The sequence below is a fragment of the Brassica napus genome, chromosome C6 (assembly GCF_020379485.1).
Source record: "Brassica napus cultivar Da-Ae chromosome C6, Da-Ae, whole genome shotgun sequence".
NCBI lineage: Eukaryota > Viridiplantae > Streptophyta > Magnoliopsida > Brassicales > Brassicaceae > Brassica > Brassica napus.
In genome coordinates, this window is record NC_063449.1 from 36768277 (window position 1) to 36788209 (window position 19933).

Genomic DNA, 19933 nt, shown 5'->3' on the forward strand with positions numbered 1-19933 from the left:
TTATTATAATTATGTAAAATCAAATTAAATTAATTTATCGTTTAAATGTGCATGTATTTTCATAATATTTATCAAATTATATGTTAGTTTTTTCTAAAAATATAATAGAAAATAAAGCATTGATCATGGACACATATCATTATTTACAATAATTAAAATATTTTATAATCTATAAATAATTTTATGCCTTAGATTTATTTAATAGTAAACTCAAATTTCTTTTAAATAAACTTAAAAATGAGAATCCATATTTGCTTTGGTATTTTGATTATTGTTATATTAAGTTTCACAAATATAAAAAAATAAAATTTATAATAATTTTAATGATGATAAATTATGTGATTATACCTTTGATAATTATACAAATTTTTATTTCCACAAAAGATATCCGCACAATTTTATGCAATTATTTTTACATTATAATTATTTTAACCATAAAACTATTTGAATGCCTCCAAAACCATACATAAACAATTGGTTCTCATAAATTTAAACTTTTAAACTATCGACATAAATATAAACTATCAGTCAATCATTCATCGTTCATCGAATTTTTTTTCTTATTCATAAAAAAATAAAGTATTTCCTTTGTAGGAATACAACTCCATGGCTTCCATCAGAAAATTTCCTTGTTTTTAGATATATGCAAGGTCATAATAAACATCAACAGGTTTTGAAAAAAATATCTCAAAGAGGTTGTTTCTATATAAATGGTTCGACTGATGATGAGATAATTTCTAAAATTCATATTTTTCAACTTCTGCAAATGCTACAATTATAAAAATCAAAATTGAAGAAGAGGAACCGTATTCATGCAACAATTAAAAGTAATGACTTAGTTAAGAAGTTGAGAAAAAGTTAGTAAAGGTGAATCAAAAATAATTAACACATTTAAGATCAAATTTTGCATTGATGATTTAGAATTTCAGAAATAAATATCATGGCCAAGTTAAATATATTGCAAAAAAAATATAACAATGCAGCTAAATAACTTATAAATAACATAAAAATACAAATACAAATACAACTAAAAATAACAAAATATTATCCAAAATTATTATATTTTGATTTTTTAAAAATTAGCATGCCCGCACATGAGGCGGGTGAATCACCTAGTTTCTATTACTTTGAAAATCTATATATTTTTTGTATATTATGTTTTAAAAGAAATATTATTTCTTTTTCTAATTTCAAAATTATCTGTGTAAATTTTGTTTTATGAAATCATATATATAACTATACATTTTCATCTAAGAAAATATATATATTAAGAAATATTTTATTATTTCAAAAGTATATTTTATTTTATTTAAAAATATTTTTACATGGAATATTTCAATTTTGTGAACTTTGCCTTTTTAATGAAATCATATTATATATATATATATATATATTTTCTTTTTTATTTTTTTTTAAATTTATAAATATTTCCTTTTTATTATATTGGAAATTTTTTAAAAGGAAACTAAATAAAAAAAATCAATAATAGTATTTTTATTCCTTTATATATATCAACAATATACTTACTGGTGTTTTTTAGATTTTAGACTTGAACAGTTGCACGGCGTTAGGTTAGAATGGGTTCAAGCTCAGCAGAAGTTTCTACGATTGTGAAGAACTGGAGAGAGCATCCTCCTGCTTCTTATTCTCTCAAGATTCATAGCTTCTCCCAACTTCAGCATTCGACTGCCTCCTCTGATCATAAATACCAATCTCGTCTTTTCTCCTATGGTGGATATAACTGGTACGATCGTTTATGGGAGAATTGCCAAGTGTGACTCAAAACTTGGAGTCAAACCCAAAACAATACCCCAACTTGGGTCAAAGGCAAAAGTAACCTAAAAGGCTATTGAAATTACAACTATCCCCTTGTGACCAAACAAAAAAACGGAATTCTTTTTACGTTTCTACCCCTCGCAAGTCGTCTGTTTAGACGACTTGAAAATAAGTCGTCCAGACGACTTAACTTAAAGTCGTCTGGACAGTTAGTCTTAAACATAATTTAAAAATTTTGTAAAAAATATTTTGATAAGTGAAAAATGGGAATTATGTAATTAACATATGTCTTAGGAGGTATAAATTAAGATATAACAAATTTCAATTTTTTTCAGCATAGATGAGTGAAAGTAGTGAGTCATGATATTCTTAAGTTTATGTTTCATCAACATATGTTGTAGTATTGTATGTGTTCTTAGGGTTAGATTTTGGAAAGCATTAAAACCGTTTTTGAAAATTTTTAAAATTACTTATGCGTGTTCATTTCTGTGTATAGTAAACACTATTTAAGTATAATTTGATTTTATAACGTGGTTAGTTAGTTAATCTAGTCATTTTAGTTTAGGGGTTCATTTTAGGGTCTAGGACGACTTAATATTTTGTCGTCTGAAAACAGACGACTAAATATTAAGTCGTCTGTTGTACATTATCAGCCAGAATAAGTCGTCTAAACCGGACCAAACCTTAAAGTTTACCAATGTAATTTTAAGCTAACCGGATTATTTACCCAATATATAAGGTGATTTTTTTTTTTGTTTCATTTTTCGCGATATTCAGAAACCCTAACAGTTCTCTCTCAAAGGCGATTTCGAATTCCCACGATTTCCGAACAAACCATCGTTCTCAACATCGGCTATCTATCTCACTTCATTCTCACCGTTGTCGCCGCAGCTTCTTCTAACCCTAGCGCCGCCGATTCCTCTAAACCCTAGCGCCGCCGATTCCTCTAAACCCTAGCGCCGCCGCTTCCACTATTTCCGAACAAACCGTCGCCCTCGCCACCGTGGTCACCAACGTTCTAAACACTAGCGCCGCCGCTTCTTCTAAACCCTAGCGCCGCCGCTTCTTCTCTGTAAACCTTAGCGCCGTTTCTCTGTAAACCCTAACGCCGCTAAGTCATCAATCTCGAGGAAAAGATGAACATAAAACGTTGTCTCTATCAATTTACTCATTCTCACCGTTTCACGTTTATTTTTTCAGATCTATAACCGCAATGACGAGTACTCCAACTCCTTCTGCGACTGGAAGACTTGTAAGTAATTTAAGTCGTCTGGAAAGTCTTCCAACTGGACGACTTAGTAGATGACTTAAATATATGTCGTCCATTTGGAAGACTTTCCAGACGACTTAATTATAAGTCGTCTACTAAGTCGTCTGGACTTATATTGTTGTCTTTGATTATTTTGCAGACAAAAAGGATGGATATTCCAGAACTCCCCCGTAGGTTATACACATCAGGGGAAGAACCAGAAGCCCACAATAGCATTTCGTATCATACGGATAACAGCAAGTTGCATACTGCTCTTAGGAAAGCTCTTACTGATGACGAATTTGAAGAGCTCAAGGAGTCGAGTTTGGGAGTTTTCATCAAGTTCAAGGAGCAGGGATTTGGTTGGGCTTCAAGGCTGGTTCACTACATGCTCAATTTCAAGCTGGACATTAAGAAGAAGTATGAGATGTGGTCTCTCGTTGGTCCAGAACCTTTGAGGTTTTCACTGTTAGAGTTTGAAAACCTCACTGGTCTAAACTGCGAGTACATCGAGGACCTTGAGACACCAAAATGTGACGTTACCCCAGAGATGGTTTCTTTCTGGGGGATGCTGGGAGTTCATCTGGAAGCTGGGCCAACTACTGATCAGATAATAGCAGCACTGCAGAGATGCGGGGATTGGTCCAGGGAAGATCGCAAGCGGCTCGCGTACCTCTCCATCTTCACTGGATTCATTGAAGGGAGAAAGTTTTCAACCGCTACACGATCTACTCTGGCAAGGCTAGTGATGGATTTAGAACGGTTTGAGAATTATCCATGGGGGAGAGTCGCATTTAAGGTGCTGATGGACTCTTTGTGGAACAAAGAAATTGCTGGCTGTTACACCGTGGATGGGTTTATACAAGTTCTTCAGGTCTGGACGTACACAGCTATGCCGGAATTGGGTGCTAGTATTGGTGGTCCCAGAGCAGACAGTCCGTCTCCACCGATACTGGCTTACGAGGGCAGCAGAGGCCGCAGATCAATGAAAGCTGCTATCTTGAGTCAGGTATTTACTTCAATCCAAAAGACTGCGCAGACGACTTATTATAAGTCGTCTGGAAGGTCGTCCAGCTGGACGACTTATCGGACGACTTAATTAAGTCGTCTGGAAAGTCTTCCATATGGACGACTTATTAGACGACTTATTATAAGTCGTCTGGAAGGTCTTCCAGCTGGACGACTTAGTAGACGACTTATAATTAAGTCGTCTATTTAGTATTTTTTTTCAAATATCTAACTCGATTCTTCTATTTACTGCAGACCCGCGTGATCAACTTTGTTGAGAAGGACATTAGTGAAATGTGGCCAAAATGGGACTCTGAGGTTGAGGACCTGCCCGCGGAGAACATCATTAAAGTCATGTATGAGCGGAGACCGTGGAAGTGGACCATGGATTGCTGGGAAGTCACTGGTACTAAGGTCAATACAAAACCTAAGGTTGTGACTCCATCAAAGAAGGCCAAAGAGATGGTTGTGTTAGAGGAGGAGGAGGAGGAGGAGGAAGACAATCCAAGACCTCGGAAGAAAGCTCGTAAAGAGGCTCCTAAAGTGGCTAGTGAAGAGGCTAGAGAAGAGGCTAGAGGGGTGACCAGAGAGGAGTTGGAAATTATGTTCAAGGGCGTAGCTGACTGCATGAAAAAAGGGTTTAATAAGTGCATGAGGGAGTTTAGGAAGTTGTCCGATAGATTGGAAGCTGTGGAGAAGAAGGTTGGTGTCACCAATCAGGCTACCCCTCAAGATAAACAGCCTACCCCTCTTGCCAAAGAAACCGGGGGTAGAAACAAACAGGCTACCCCTCAAGATAAACAACCTACCCCTCTTGCCAAAGAAACCGGGGGTAGAAACAAACAGGCTACCCCTCATGCCAATGAAACCGTGGTTAGTAACCAGCCTCCTCCTCATCAAACCAAACAGCAGCCTCCTCCTCCTCAAAAGAAACTGCAGCAGCCTCCTCCTCAAAAGAAACAGCCTCCTCAAATCAAAGAGGTTAGTATCAAATCCAGGGTTAACTAGTTGTCCAGACGACTGTAAAAGTTGTCTGGACGACTAGTTGACCCTGGACGACTTAAACGTAAGTTGTCTGGACGACTAGTTGACCACGGAAGACTTAATTTTAAGTCGTCCAGGTCCAACTAGTCGTCCAGACAACTTTTGTTTAAGTCGTCCAGAGTTAACTTGTGTGCAACTTTTATTGCAGAGATGGTTGCCGGAGGATACAGCAACCGAGGCGAACTCGGTAAATAAGACCTCCAAAGAGATTGTTGCTGTCACTTCCACCGATCACCAACCGAGCCTCGCTTCCACCGATCAACAACCGAGCCTCGCTTCCACCGAGCCAAGCGATCCAGTTTCAGAACCGAGCCTGGTTGTATTGGACAAGCGTGCAAAGAGTAAACGAGCGAAGAAACCAGCTCCCACTGTGAGATCTCCTTATACGGCAGAGAAAAAAAAAGATAAAGTGGGAGCCTATAATCCATTTCCGCCAATAAACAAAGATCGGTTGAAGGAACTCGCTGATTGGTTGAAAACTGATCCGTAAGTGATTGCTTTACCCATAATAGCTTGATTTAGTCGTCCAAAACTGATTGCTTTTTTTGTTTGCAGTCATTATTTAACTAAGACCGAGGACAAACCACGTACATCACCAACAAGGTGGTACCACTTCCTCCGGACAGCCAGAGGATGGCTGGAAGACTGCGTAAGTCTTCTGCACACGATTTAAGTCGTCTACAAAGTCGTCCAAGTAGACTACTTTCCAGACGACTTATTATAAGTCGTCTGGAAAGTCGTCTACTTGGACGACCACGTAGACGACTTATATTTAAGTCGTCTGGTAACTTCTAACTTGTTATATTTAATATGCAGCATATAGATGCTTGGATTAATGTGCTAAGGCAGAGGTATCAGGAGAACCCACAAGCTTTCAGGAGCGAGCGAATGTGCTTCCTGGATCACAACTTTTCCCAGTCTTGGAGAGAGCAGTATCACCTCTTCAAAACATCGGAACCTGATCACAAAGGTTTAGGAAGAGTTCTACCTGGTGGGGCGTCGTATTTTTATGACGGATCAATACCTTCATTTTGCCAATCAAACAAGAAGTGGGGGGAGGACATTGATGATATCTATGCGCCAGTGAACTTGGACGACAAGCATTGGGTTGCTATTTGGATATTGATCCCAAAGAGGCACATAGTCGTCTGGGACAGCATACCTTCATCTAGTGTACCAGACGCATGGGATGCGATAATGGAGCCTTTTCTCCAGATGGTCCCTTATCTGCTTGTTGAGTGCGCAGCCACCGACGAAATACGGGTCAAATACGGGTTGGAGCCATACACATATGAGAGACCGCTGAAAGGTGTACCCACGGCCAACAATGGTGATTGTGGCGTGTACACTGTAAAGTACATTGAATGTCATGGTCTCGGTGTCTCCTTTGACCCTAAAGACTTTGCTAGGTGTAACGCAAAGAAAATGAGGGATAATATGGCGGTGGATATATGGAAGGAGCTTGTTGATCAGCATCTAAAAGAAAATGTGGATGGTGATAGGTTCGTGGGCTTGTATGATTAGATTAGTGTTTGTATTTGAACTTGTCTTTGTATTTGAATATATAAGTTGAACTTGTAAATATATAAGTTGTCTGGAAGATTAGTGTTTGTATTTGAACTTGTAAATATATAAGTTGTCTGGAAGAAATAAGTCGTCTGGAAGGTTTTCCAACTGGACGACTTACAAATAAGTCGTCTAGAAGGTTTGGACGACTTATTATAAGTCGTCTGTGATATCTTGTGAATTTACATGTTTTTAACTTCTTATTCTTGCATGGTTTGGTCATTTAGAGTATCATTTAGGCACATTTAGGTTACATATCATTGCATTTGTACATATCAGGTGTTGGAGAGCACCATGGATGAGTTAGAAGACCATTGGAGGGATTTTGAGTCCAAAGAGTGAAAGATGAACACGTATGAAGGCCTTAAAGATCTCTTCTGAAGCTCAAAATTTGTGGAGACACTGGAAATTGAGTTAGCTTTACAATGGAGGTGGTTTCAAGTCGTTTGGAGCTGTATTGAGGGATTTATGATCAAAATACTACACACATATCAATATGACATTCCTAGCGGCCAGGCGTAGCGGCAAAATATGGTCGCTACATAAGATAGAGCTGAGGCGCCTAAGTACCGTAGCGGGAGTGTGTAGCGGGTTAGAGAGACCGCTATAGTTGAAGCGCTTTCTGTAGCGGTCTTCCGTAGCGGCATAATGAGGTCGCTATGAGTTCAAGAATGCGAAAAAATCGTCTAAGTGTCCTAGCGGCCACCCGTAGCGGGCATTTCAGGTCGCTACAGGCGTAGTGACCTCTTGTAGCGACCTTTTATGGTCACTACGGAGAAAAATATCTGTTTTTATGGGTCAACCCCAGCTCGAGTTTTAGTAATATATAACTACTTTTCAGACAATAATGGGGGATCTATCTACTTTTTTATGAAGAACACAAGAACTCTTGAGAGAGAAAGCTTGAATCTTTAGTTTCTTTTCTTCTTATTCTCTTGAATTTGCTTGTTTAATCCTTGTTTATCTTTATTCTCTGTTGTATCTACTTGAATATGCTTCAATCTATTATGAGATTAAGTGTTTTCATGGAGATTAGTGAGTAGTTTCCTTAAGAATTCATGGGTTAGGGAGATTAGAGTAACTTAGTGAAGATCTATGGTGTTATTGTATTAGATCCTTGTATGAACTTGCTTGTTGAGTATTTTTAATGCTTGTTTAGTCTTGATCACTCTAAACCTGATTTCTAAACACTTCTCATCAGACATGATTAGATGAAGTGTTTGAATCAACTCAACTAAGCTCTAGTGAGATTAGCCAAGGACACTTGATGTTAAAATTGCTAGATAGTTATTAAACTTGAACTTAAAGATTGCTTGATTGAATTAAGCCAAAGACATTTGATGTTTAATGATTTCTAAGCAAATGGACATTTACCTAGACATAGGACTTGTCTAAAATTGTGTTTAGACTTAAGAGATTACTTTGATTGAAAGCTTGTCACCTAGATTGGATCTTAGTTACTTGAAGTCAATTCCCTTAGCCCATGGATTCACTTGTTTATATTTCTAGGATATTAGTTTGTTACAAATCATCTATCTTCTTGTTTGCTTAGATTAGGAAGGTTTGTGTATTCTTGGTGTTATAAGTCTCTAGTTCTCTGTGGATTCGATCCTAAAATGCTACAATGACATACCATTCGATTGTGGTATTGTTGGCACATTAGGTTAATTGGTGTGTGCTTAAACGCGTAATCAGTCTGGAAGGTTTTCCAACTGGACGACTTACAAATAAGTCGTCTAGAAGGTTTGGACGACTTGAAGGGATAGTAGAAGGTAGTCTAAAAATAAAATACACTTGAAGGGATAGTAGAAGGTCGTCTAAAAATAAAATACACTGGACGACTTAGTAGAAGGTCGTCTAAAAATAAAATACACTGGACGACTTAGTAGAAGGTCGTCTAAAAATAAAATACACTGGACGACTTAGTAGAAGGTCGTCTAAAAATAAAATACACTGGACGACTAAAAATTTAGTCGTCTGGACGGGTAATCAAGACTGGACGACTTAAAAATTTTGTGTACATTGTGGTTTCGTATGGCCAGTTTCCTTGCAGTTTGAGCATCTCCGTGCCCTGTGTTTCTTCCTGGGTTTGTGTCCTCTCATCCTAGATAGCTCCAACCAAGATTGCCATCTTGATTTCTTCGGTCTCCCCCGACCACGCTTTAGTTCTGGAGGAAAGCATTCTCGTTCCTCAATATGTTGTGACACGATAGGATATATATTCTCTGAGTATCCTGCATACAGATAATTCTTTGAGTACAGTGGACATACAAGTGTGGAGATATGCAAACCAGCATGTATTCCAGCAGCTATAGCATGAGAGCAAGGTATTTTCTCCACTCCATAGACACCACAATCACACTTTGCATGTTCCAAATCAACCACACAGTCCATTTTGCCACCTTTGACAAAGAAATGCCATCCATCAATTGGTTCGACCGTCATCGTACCCGCTATCTCTTCTCGAACAGCAAGCAAGTATTCAACACCCCCGCTATGTTCAGTTGTGAGACTCAAAGCATCTTGTCTCCTTTTCCAATACCATTTTCCTAACTTCTGCCTTATGAACTCCAGCAGGAACGTAATCGGAAATCCTCTTGCTCGCTTCAGTGCGGAATTAATAGATTCAGCAATGTTGCTTGTTTTTATGTTGAACCTGTTCCCCTTACAATAAACCCTTGACCATAGCCTGACGTCGGCTTTCTCCAAATACGTTGCAAGTTCCGGGTTTGCACTCCGTATCTCAGCCATGTACCGGTCAAAATCGTAAACCGTGTGAGCATAAGCAGCCCCTTTCACCAAGTACATGAGATGTTTCCCTTTAAACTTTTTGACAATGTTATCTTGAAGGTGATAATAACATATTCCTCGGGTTTCCCAAGGAAACACCTTATCACACGCACTTTTAATGGCCTTGTGCCGGTCGGAGACTATCACCAGAGGCTTGTCATGAGATATACAACTAGCCAATTTTGTGAAAAACCATTCCCAAGAAGGTATATCTTCCTCATCCACGATCCCAAAAGCCAATGGGAATATCTGAAAATTGTCATCTTGTGCGGCTGCAACTAACATAGTTCCTCCATACTTTCCACTTAGGTGAGTTCCATCCACCACAATGACCCTTCTCTGATACTTAAAACCTTTGATAGAAGCTCCAAAAGAGAGAAATAGATACTTAAATCTTTTCATAGAATCAAGTTCTATCGCCGTGATAGAATCATGATTTGCAATGGAGATTTGCTCGAGATATGATGCCAGACGCGAATACCCTTCTTCTGCTGATCCTCTCACCAATCTTTGTGCATATAACAGTGCTCTGTATGAAGTGGTGTAATCAAGCGCCATGCCAAACATGTTCCTCATTGCATCAGTGATATGCTGCGGAGTTATCCCATCAATGATTCCAACACGATCAATGAAAAGACTACCTACATACTTCGGAGTACAGTGTCTCCGCTGAGCGATTCGGTCTCCCGCTGAGCATAAATGTTTTTCCACATACTTTGTTACCCAAAACGTGTTTGTCCCATGTTTGACACTCGCTCTGACCTTCCATCCACAATAGCTAACCGGACATGTTGCCACAACGAGAGTTTTCGTTGATTTGTATAATTTGAAAGAAAACTTACCCCTCACTGCTGCCAACCGCAGCTCTGAAAGCAGAGCACCCTTGCTAACAAAACTCTGGTTGACATAGATACTGGTACCATTCGATTTTCCTCCTTCAATAGCATTTGTCTTAGCATATGTCTTTTGGATTTCTTCAAAACAAATATTATCATCATCTTCCTCGTCCTCATCTGGAACCTTTCCATAAAGACTGTAATCCCCACCATTCTGATCCGTTTCACCAACAATAGAATTATCAGCATCCTCCTCCCCATTTTCCTCCTCCCCATCTTCTTCCCATTCACCAGCTTCATCATTATCACCAACATCTTCTTCTCATTCACCAGCTTCATCATTATCACCAACATCTTTTTCCCATTCACCAGCTTCATCAATATCCCTTTTCTCTGAAACCGTTTCGACCTTGCTGCGGCTTGATACACAAAGACATACTCTATGGGTTTTGAGTATCTCCAGCAAGTTTCGAACTTGTCTATCACTTGTAACATGAATGGGAAGACTGCCTGGAGCCATCATCATTTCTGCTGGTAATGAGTAGCTAATCTCCACACTCATTGTTCTCATGTCCAGGTTATAATCTTCTTGAGCCATTGCAACAAGTTCAGCATGTGTTGAATCTTCATTCAATAAAAACAATCTTCCTCCTTTGAGATCATCAACCACAAAATCCCAACGGAAATCTCTCAACAACCATTCTCCATACACTGCATGTAACTGAAAAATCATCTGCAAATATTCAAAATAAAACACATTAGTAAACATAGAGAAAAGGGAAATGAAGAAGTTCAATAAACATTGCCGCAGACGACTTAGCATTAAGTCGTCCAGAAGACTTAAAGGTAAGTCGTCTAAAGAGGTCACTTTTGCAATTGAAAATTAAAAGGGATGACTTAATTCTAAGTCGTCCGGCTTTGTTTGTTAAAAAAAAAACTTCAGACGACTTATATATAAGTCGTCTACGAGAAACGGGCTAGTTTTGCATTTGACCGAATCGTGTCAGATCTTTGACTATTTCTGGACGACTTATAATTCAGTCGTCTCTGGGAAAGTTAAAATTTCAATATTTTATGAAAACTTGACGACTTACACGTAAGTCGTCCTAGGTTAGTTTTGTAATTGAAAAATAAAACTTGAAATTTAACTTTCTCCAGACGACTTAGATGAAAGTCGTCCAGCTAAACGACTTAATTTAAGGTCGTCCGGGATAAGCAAGGTTTGACCAGAAAATTGGGAAAAATTCTGGACGACTTTGCTTTCCCCGGACGACTTTAAATTAAGTCTTCTGGAGGGACGACTTTATATTAAGTCGTCTGGTTAAAGTTAAATTATGAAGTTTTATTTTTCAATTACAAAACTAACCTAGGACGACTTACACGTAAGTCGTCAAGTTTTCATAAAATATTGAAATTTTAACTTTCCCAGAGACGACTGAATTATAAGTCGTCCAGAAATAGTCAAAGATCTGACACGATTCGGTCAAATGCAAAACTAGCCCGTTTCTCGTAGACGACGTATATATAAGTCGTCTGAAGTGTTTTTTTTTAACAAACAAAGCTGGACGACTTAATTTAAGTCGTCCGTTTGACCAGAAGACTCATCAGTAAGTCTTCTACATACAGATGACTTACTAGTAAGTCTTCTACGCGAACAGATCTTGAAAAAAAATTCAAATTCGTACCTTAAACTAGGTGAGATGACTTCGTTTGCACACAGGGTCTTCTCCAACCACCCAGAACCTCAAACGAAAGCAACCGTAAGTCAAAACGAAAGAAATATGGCTCTGCAACCATAGCCCATATTTTGAATCAAAAGCTTGAGTTTTTTGGATGAATATAGAGAGAAAGTGAAAGAAATGTTGTTTTTAGTTCATAACAATTGAAACAGAGAGAGTGTAAAGAGATTTACGTGCATTAAAGGGCATTAAAAGCTCCAAACAGTTCGTACAAGGTTGTTGCCACTATTCATTGCAGTGGCAGTATTGTAAATACTTGAAGAAGATGAGGTTGAGACAGTAAAGAAGCCATTTTCGAAAAAAAAAAAAAAAATGTTAATGGCATTTTCGTAGATAAAGTGCAGGTGTGAGGTTAAAATCTCAAAAAAAAAGGAGTCAAAAGAAAAGGTTAGTTTTCTGTTTGACTCCAAGTTTTGAGTCACTTTTGCAAAAAGCCCATCGTTTATTCATTAGGTCTTTAATTAGCATCACAAACACACACACTATATATCAAGCTAATGTAACGTTCTTTTGTACAAAACAGGAGACTGATCTTATACCCAAAAGGGAACGGAGAAGACAACGGGAGTGGATTTATATCCATGTACGTGGAAATAGATAGCGAAAGCTTGATGGTATCCAGTTCAAAAAAAAAAAAAAAAAGCTTGATGGTATTAACACCACCGACAGAGGTTTTTGCGGAACTTCGTTTCTTTGTATACAACAAGAAAGAAAACAAATACTTTACTATCCAAGGTAAGCTACCTCTCATGCTCTCTCTCTATATATATACATATTCACATATAAAAAAATTATATATATTCTCAGATGTAGAAGTAAAGCGGTTCAATGCACTCAAAACGAGGTGGGGGATGCAGCAAGTTCTTCCATGTGATACATTCAATAACCCCGACAACGGTTACATCTTTGAGGGAGGTCAATGTGAGTTTGGTGTTGATGTCATTGTTGCTCCACCTCTTACCAATTGGGAAGTCCTCTCTTTCACTGAGAAATACTCTGATCCTAAATTCTCTTGGACTATAAAAAAAATTTCTGAGTTGAAAGAGGATGTCACATCGAGAACTTTTTCAATGGGAGGAAAGAAATGGTGAGAATATAAAACACTAACAAGTACTATCTATTTATATACATAGACATGTGCGTTTGTGTGCCTAAGAATGTTAACAAGTTCGTCATATCTAATGTTGTGTAGGGTTCTAAAGCTGTATCCGAAGGGCGACCCTACAGCAGACGGAAAATGGTTATCCGTTTTTCTGTATTTAGCTGATTGTGATAAACCAAAAGCTGATGAGAAGATTTTCGTGCAAGCAAATATGAGAGTTCTTGGCCCACTTGGATCCAATCACTTTAAACTCCAAAGTATTTTCTGAAACAGTTACATTATTAATTATTCAATTTTCTTACTAACTAAACGACAGTATATACAGTCTTCTAGCTAAATCTATACTAAAGATGTATGTTTACCCGCAGTGGAAACGTGGTACACAGAACAAACCCCGGCTTGGGGTTGGTCTCGGTTCTTATCTTTAGCTGAACTTGGAAAGGTTCACTTGGACAAGGAAGACATGCTTAAAGTTGAGATTGAATTTAAAGTTGTTTCTGCGACCAAATACTCGCCCATTATCTAAGCTCTAGTCTGTATATTTTTAGAATCTCAATTATATCCCGTTCTACTACCATGACTATGTTGCTACGTTACAAGTATGTCAGACTTTTTTTTGTTAGTTATCATTTAAATTATCTGGTTTCCGTAAATTTTGTTTTACAAAGAAAACTTCCCTTTGTAGTTTGTTATCCCCAGCATCACCACAAGTATAATCTACCAAGCAGTTCCCCTCAACTCTTAAGTTTTAACTATTTGTAACACATTTAAAACGTACCGTCACTTGGCATGTATCATAGTGGCCTCAGTTTCTTTTCAGCTTTCATGGAGTTTAAGGGATAATATACTTCAAAACTTAAGAGTGGTAAATATAGTCTTTTTCCTTTCTTCTTGTAACTCATAGGGAGAAACTTGCACTACAAGAAAAATGGCTTTTATTAGCGGACGAAAAACGCTATCTAATGATACGATAGCGGTTTATGAAGCGCTGTATCATCGCCCGTCATAATAGGTCAGACACAATAGATAGCGGTTTTTTGCACTGCTATCATATTACGATATACTATAGCGGTTTTGTATATGCAATTAAATATTTTTTAATAGCATTGTTTTTGTGTTATTATTTACCTTATTAAAAATTAAAAAAATTTATATATCGAAATTGTTACAAATCAAAAACCGGTACATCAAAGTTAACCAAACTAAACCAAACAACTAAACCTAAACCTACTAAGCCGTCGTGTCTCTTGACTTCTCTCCTACTCCGCCTCTCTTCCTCTTCTTCTTCTTGCTCGGCTCCACCTCAACCACCACCACTAGCTTCCTCTGCCATCTCCACACCAAAGCTTTGTCAGATCCGGTGTTGGTCTTCTTCATCTTCTCTCCTCTTCTATTTCATCCTCTCTCCTCTTCATCAGAGACGCGGTGGAGTTAGAGTCTTGAGCGGCGGATTCAGAGAGCTTCACCTCGACCCAATCAAAAACGGCTCGTCTCTGGGCTTCATCATCAGGCAGAGGAGCATCGCAATATGTTGGCATTGAAGACGGTGGTGCTTGAGCTTCGTTGCCGTTTTCATCTCTGAGAATGCTCTCCCCACCTGTCCCAACAGTCTCGTTACTTTTTTTAAATCTGGATAATTGAAAAAAATGGAAACACAAGAGATGAGAGAGAGGTTAGAGATTAAATTTTGATAGAGTAAACGAGATGTCTCTTGAGTGACAAACGCAGCAGCAGAGTCTGAAATTGAAGGCGCCAGAGGAGGTGTTGAAGGCACCAGAGGCCGAGTCGAATTGCTAAATCAAACTCAATATCCAAACTTAAAAAAATAATAGTTGAGAAGAGTAGAAGATTAAAACTCGAAGGGGAAGGGGAAGGGGAAGGGAAAGAGGTATGAGAGAGAGAGAGAGAATGAAACAAAGAACAGAAGCACAAATGAGTTGTGATCGTTAGATAAACTAATCTAAGGGTTTGTATTGCAATCCACGTGATTCATGAATTGGCCAATAGAAAAGCCTTTTTTATTTTTTACCTTTTCTTCGACAACTTTTTGTTTTTCTTCAGTACACATTATTGTTTTTTTGTTTAAGGTTCGTGTATATTAAAAGGTTGGAGTTTGATTTATGATTTAGAGTTTAAATTAAAGTTTAATGTATTTACATTTCTTTTTAATTCTTTTAGAATTTTCCTAAATTTAAAGATTAGATATTATAATTTAACATTTGAAATATAAATTTGATTTGGATTTTGTAGATTTATGATTTTAAAAATTTTCATAATAGGGTTTGAATAATTAGAGTTATATTAAGTATTTTTTTAACAAAAATTTAAGAGCTATGTGTTATGATTTTGAAATTATTATACAAATTATATGTTTTGTGCTTTAGAGTTTATATGTTTATGATTTAGACTTGATTCAATTTACGAGCTATGTTTATATATGTTTGATGTTAGGATTTAGGGTATAGAGTTTGATCGAGGAATTAAGATTGTGTGTTTGGAAGTTATATATTAAAATTAAAAAGAATAAATTTGAGTTCAAATTCAAGAATTGAAGTTATAGTAAGAGAATATAAGAGTTTTAAGGTTTATACTTAGAGTTTAGGGTTTAAAAACTTGTTTAGGGTTAAGATATTTAAAAGACCAAACATAGCGTTTTAATTATTTTGCTATCAAACATAAGCTATGATAACGTTTCCAATTATACTATTCTATCATAGCGTTTCCAAATATACAAACGCTATCTAAAACTAACGGGTATATCAACCATAGCAGAAAGAAAAAAAACGTTATCCTCTACTGCTATCGAAACTCATTTTTCTTGTAGTGTTTTGATCTTGTAGCTATAATCGTAGTGGATTCCTCTTACCAATGTTGAAGTGATGTTGAAAACTCGTAACCTTCGTGTCTTCTTCTTTCTTTGAAGCTAGTCAAACGTAGAACCCATATGATACACAGTACATTGATAGTGAAACAGATTCAACCGTCGAGGCAACAATTCTTAACTACTTGCACCACACGTATCGTGTAGTACTTACCATTAACTTGGCAGGGATGAGTACTCAGCTTTGAGAGAGTTTAGGGGATAGTTAGGAGTTAGAGTTAGTCTTTGTACAATTAGATTGTTGAACACAAAGATGAGATCGTCTGTTCAAATAAACTGATAACATAAAGATGAGATCGCATCCTCCTTCTTTCCTCAAGTAAAACTTTTAATTTTATATAATTTAAAAAGAAATATTGAGTCAAAAAAAAAATTTATTAATAATGAATATAGTGTATAAATAATTGTATAGGAGAATAGAATATATGTAAGTAATTATATCTAATTTCTATAAATTATTAAATTAAGATAACATAAATGATTGAAAAAAGATAAACGTAAATGGAAATATTATATTTCTAAATAATGATAAATTTATTCTTTTAATATATGCTATATATATATATATATATATATATATATTTTTTTTTGTGACATGTAATATATGCTATATATTGTGTCTTCTATAAAGGACAGAACTTAGGTTCACCCCCTAAGGTGAACTTTTAAATTTACCCCACCCTTTAGAATCAATCAAATTGACACATAGATTATTAATTAAAAAACATTAAATTAAATAAAAAATAGTTACAAAAAATAAAAACGTTAATTTTAACGACGCTAACGCTTCCAGTTAAACCCTAAACCCTAAATCGTAAATTCTAAATCCTACATCCTAAATTCTAAACCCAAATCTAAACCCCTAAACCCAAACCCTATACCCTAAACCCTAATCCTAGACCCTAAACCCAAATTATATACCCTAAACCAAAAAACTAGACTATAAACCTAAACTCTATACCCTAAACCCAAGTCCTAGACCCTAAACCCAAACCGTAAACCTTAAACCCAAATTATATACCCTAAACCCAAAACCTTAACCATAAGTCCATACGATAAATCCTAAACCCAAACCGTAAATCCTAAACCCAAAATTTATACCCTAAACCTAAATCCTAGACCTAAAACCCAAACGGTAAACCCTAAACCCAAACCTTAAACTTAGATGCTATAGGGTTTGGGTTAAGGTTTACGGTTTGGGTTTAGGGTCTATGACTTGGGTTTAGGGTATATGGTTTAGGTTTATAGTCTATTTTTGGGTTTAAGGTATATAATTTGGGTTTAAGGTCTTGGATTAGGGTTTAGGATATAGGGTTTGGGTTTAGGGGTTTGGATTTGGGTTTAAAATTTAGGGTATATGGTTTAGAATTTAAGATTTAGGGTTTAAGGTTTCGCTGGAAGCGTTAGCGTCATTAAAATTAACGTTTTTATTTTTTGTAGCTATTTTTTATTTAGTTTAATGTTTTTTTTATTAATAATCTATGTATTAATTTGATTATAAAGGATGAAGTTAATTTAAAGGTTCAATCATAAAGGATGAGGTGAAACTAAGTTTTGTTCTTCTATAAAATACTAAAAGAACAAGAGTTTTCCTTTTTTTTTTGAACACAGAACAAGAGTTTTCCAAATATAATATTTTCTCTCTTTGCAATGGGTTCAAACTTGTCAGCCGCAGCTTCTACAAACGTGCGGACATTGAGAGAGCATCCTCCTTCGTCGTATTCCCTCAAGATTCACAACTTCTCACAATTTGAAAAGTCGACTACCTCTTCTGATCATAAATACAAATCTCGTATCTTCTCCTCTGGTGGATATAACTGGTATGGATCGTGTACTCGTTTAGTGTTTTTAGATATAAAACCAAAATAATGCATCATTAACTAATGTAATGTGGTTATAAAAACAGGAGATTGATCATATACCCACAAGGGAACGGAAAAGATAATGGGAGTGGATATATTTCCATGTACGTGGAAATAGAAAGCGAAAGCTTGATGGTGCTTACACCACCTACAGAGGTTTTTGCAGAAATTCGTTTCTTTGTCTACAACAAGAAAGAAAACAAGTACCTTACTATTCAAGGTAAGCTACTTCGCATGCTCTCTCTCCCTATAGATTCACATATATTTCAATCATCAATATATATATTTTTTTCAGGCATATTTATATAAATATTATATATATATATATGCAGATATAGAAGTAAAGCGGTTCAATGCACTTAAAACGGTGTGGGGAGGGTGGGGGGGGGGGGGGGGGGGGGGGGGGGGTGGGTTTGCAGCAGATTATTCCATGTGACACATTCAGTAACCCTGAAAACGGTTACATCTTCGAGGGAGGTCAATGTGAGTTTGGTGTTGATGTCATTGTTTCCCTACCACTTAATTACCAATTGGGAAGTCCTCTCTTATACTGAGAAATTCTCTGATTCTAAGTTCTCTTGGGCTATAAAGAATTTTTCTGAGTTGAAAGAGAATGTCCAGATATCAAAAAGTTTTTCAATGGGAGGAAATAAATGGTGAGATATGCAATATTGCACTATCAATTATATACATGTGTGTTTGTGTGCGTAATTGCGTATGAATGAAAAAAAGTTTATAATATTTAATGGGGTTAATGTTGTATAGGTTTCTAAAGCTGTATCCGAAGGGCGACAATAGAGCAGATGGAAAATGCTTATCCATTTTTCTGTGTTTAGCTGATTGTGATAAACCAAAAGCATGAGAAGATTTTCGTGCAAGCCAATTTCCGAGTTCTTGACCCACGTGGATCCAATCACTTTCAACGCCAATGTATCATTCAAAACTACAGTTACATTATTATATTTTTTCTATTTTCTTAGTTGCTAAACAACAGTTTTGTAGACACACATTTTTTTTTTTTTTACTTGCAGTCAACTACTGGCACAACGAAAAAACCTTGGGTGGGGGCTGGGTTCAGTTTTTGTCTTTACCTGAACTCCGAAAGGTTTACTTAGACAAGGAAGACGCGCTGAAAGTTGAGATCGCATTTGAAGCTGTTTCTGCTACCAAATACTCTCCCACTATTTAAGCTCTATATATATATTTTTACTTTTAGAAACTCAATTTTGTGTCGTTCTTCTACCATGACTATAGTGCTATAAGACAAGCTAAGTATGTCAGACTTTTTTGTTGACTATCATTTGAATTCTCTAGTTCAAAAGAAAACTTCGCTTTGTAGTTTGTTATACTAAGCATCACCACAAGTATAACCTCCCAAGCCCTTCCCCGCAATCGTAACTATTTGTATACTTGGCTTGGATCAGAGCGCATCAGTTTTTTTTCAGTTTTTGGAAACTTTACGGGATAGGATAGAAAGAGTGTGAGAGATATAGAGTCGTCTTTTTCCTTTCTTCTTGTTACTCAGTGAGAGAAGCTTGTGATCTTGTAGCTATAATCATAATGGATTCCTCTTACCAATGTTAAATTGATATTGAAAACTCGTAAAGCTGCGTGTTTTCTTCTTTCTGGTAACGCACAAAACCTCTAACCAAATCGTAATTTGTTAGTTCTTAGGCCAAGCTTGAGTTAGTAAACTGCAAATTGATTAAACAAAGATTAACAATATATGGTAAGATATATAATAACAAGACCAACGTTGGTTCTTTGAAGCTAGTCAAATGTAGAACCCAATAAAGAGCTTGAATTGGCAAAGTTTGTTGGCAAAGGTGATTTTATCAGTATGTTGCACAAGGTATTTCCCACAAAATTCTATGTTTACACATAAACAAAAAAGTTACACATAAAGGCCACATTGTTTTATCTTTCATGGATCATATCTTATATTTTTTTTTTTGTAAATGATTAAAATGAGTAGTGAAGATGAAAGAAGAATCAAACAGTTTGTTAAATGATGGGATTGTGTAGACTCGAGTGGTATTCTCAATTGTAGGAGTTGCGGAGATATTGGGGAAAACAAGTT

At 36.5% G+C, this 19933-nt stretch overlaps 2 protein-coding genes and 1 pseudogene across 2 annotated transcripts; all 3 read left to right on the forward strand.

Moving 5' to 3' along the window:
- The first annotated feature begins 3194 nt into the window (after positions 1 to 3194).
- LOC106380394 lies at positions 3195 to 6671 on the forward strand. The gene is made up of 6 exons (XM_013820152.3): positions 3195 to 4034; positions 4289 to 4612; positions 4754 to 5014; positions 5226 to 5563; positions 5633 to 5726; positions 5894 to 6671. The coding sequence occupies exons 1-6, from the start codon at positions 3195 to 3197 to the stop codon at positions 6599 to 6601; spliced, it is 2565 nt and encodes an 854-aa protein (XP_013675606.1). The 3' UTR covers positions 6602 to 6671.
- A 6188-nt stretch (positions 6672 to 12859) lies between these two features.
- On the forward strand, positions 12860 to 13636 carry LOC106397244 (MATH domain and coiled-coil domain-containing protein At3g58200-like). Its single transcript, XM_013837830.2, has 3 exons — positions 12860 to 13095; positions 13201 to 13367; positions 13479 to 13636. The coding sequence occupies exons 1-3, from the start codon at positions 12860 to 12862 to the stop codon at positions 13634 to 13636; spliced, it is 561 nt and encodes a 186-aa protein (XP_013693284.2).
- Positions 13637 to 17285: 3649 nt separating this feature from the next.
- On the forward strand, positions 17286 to 19127 carry LOC106398845 (annotated as a pseudogene).
- The last annotated feature ends 806 nt before the right edge of the window (positions 19128 to 19933 follow it).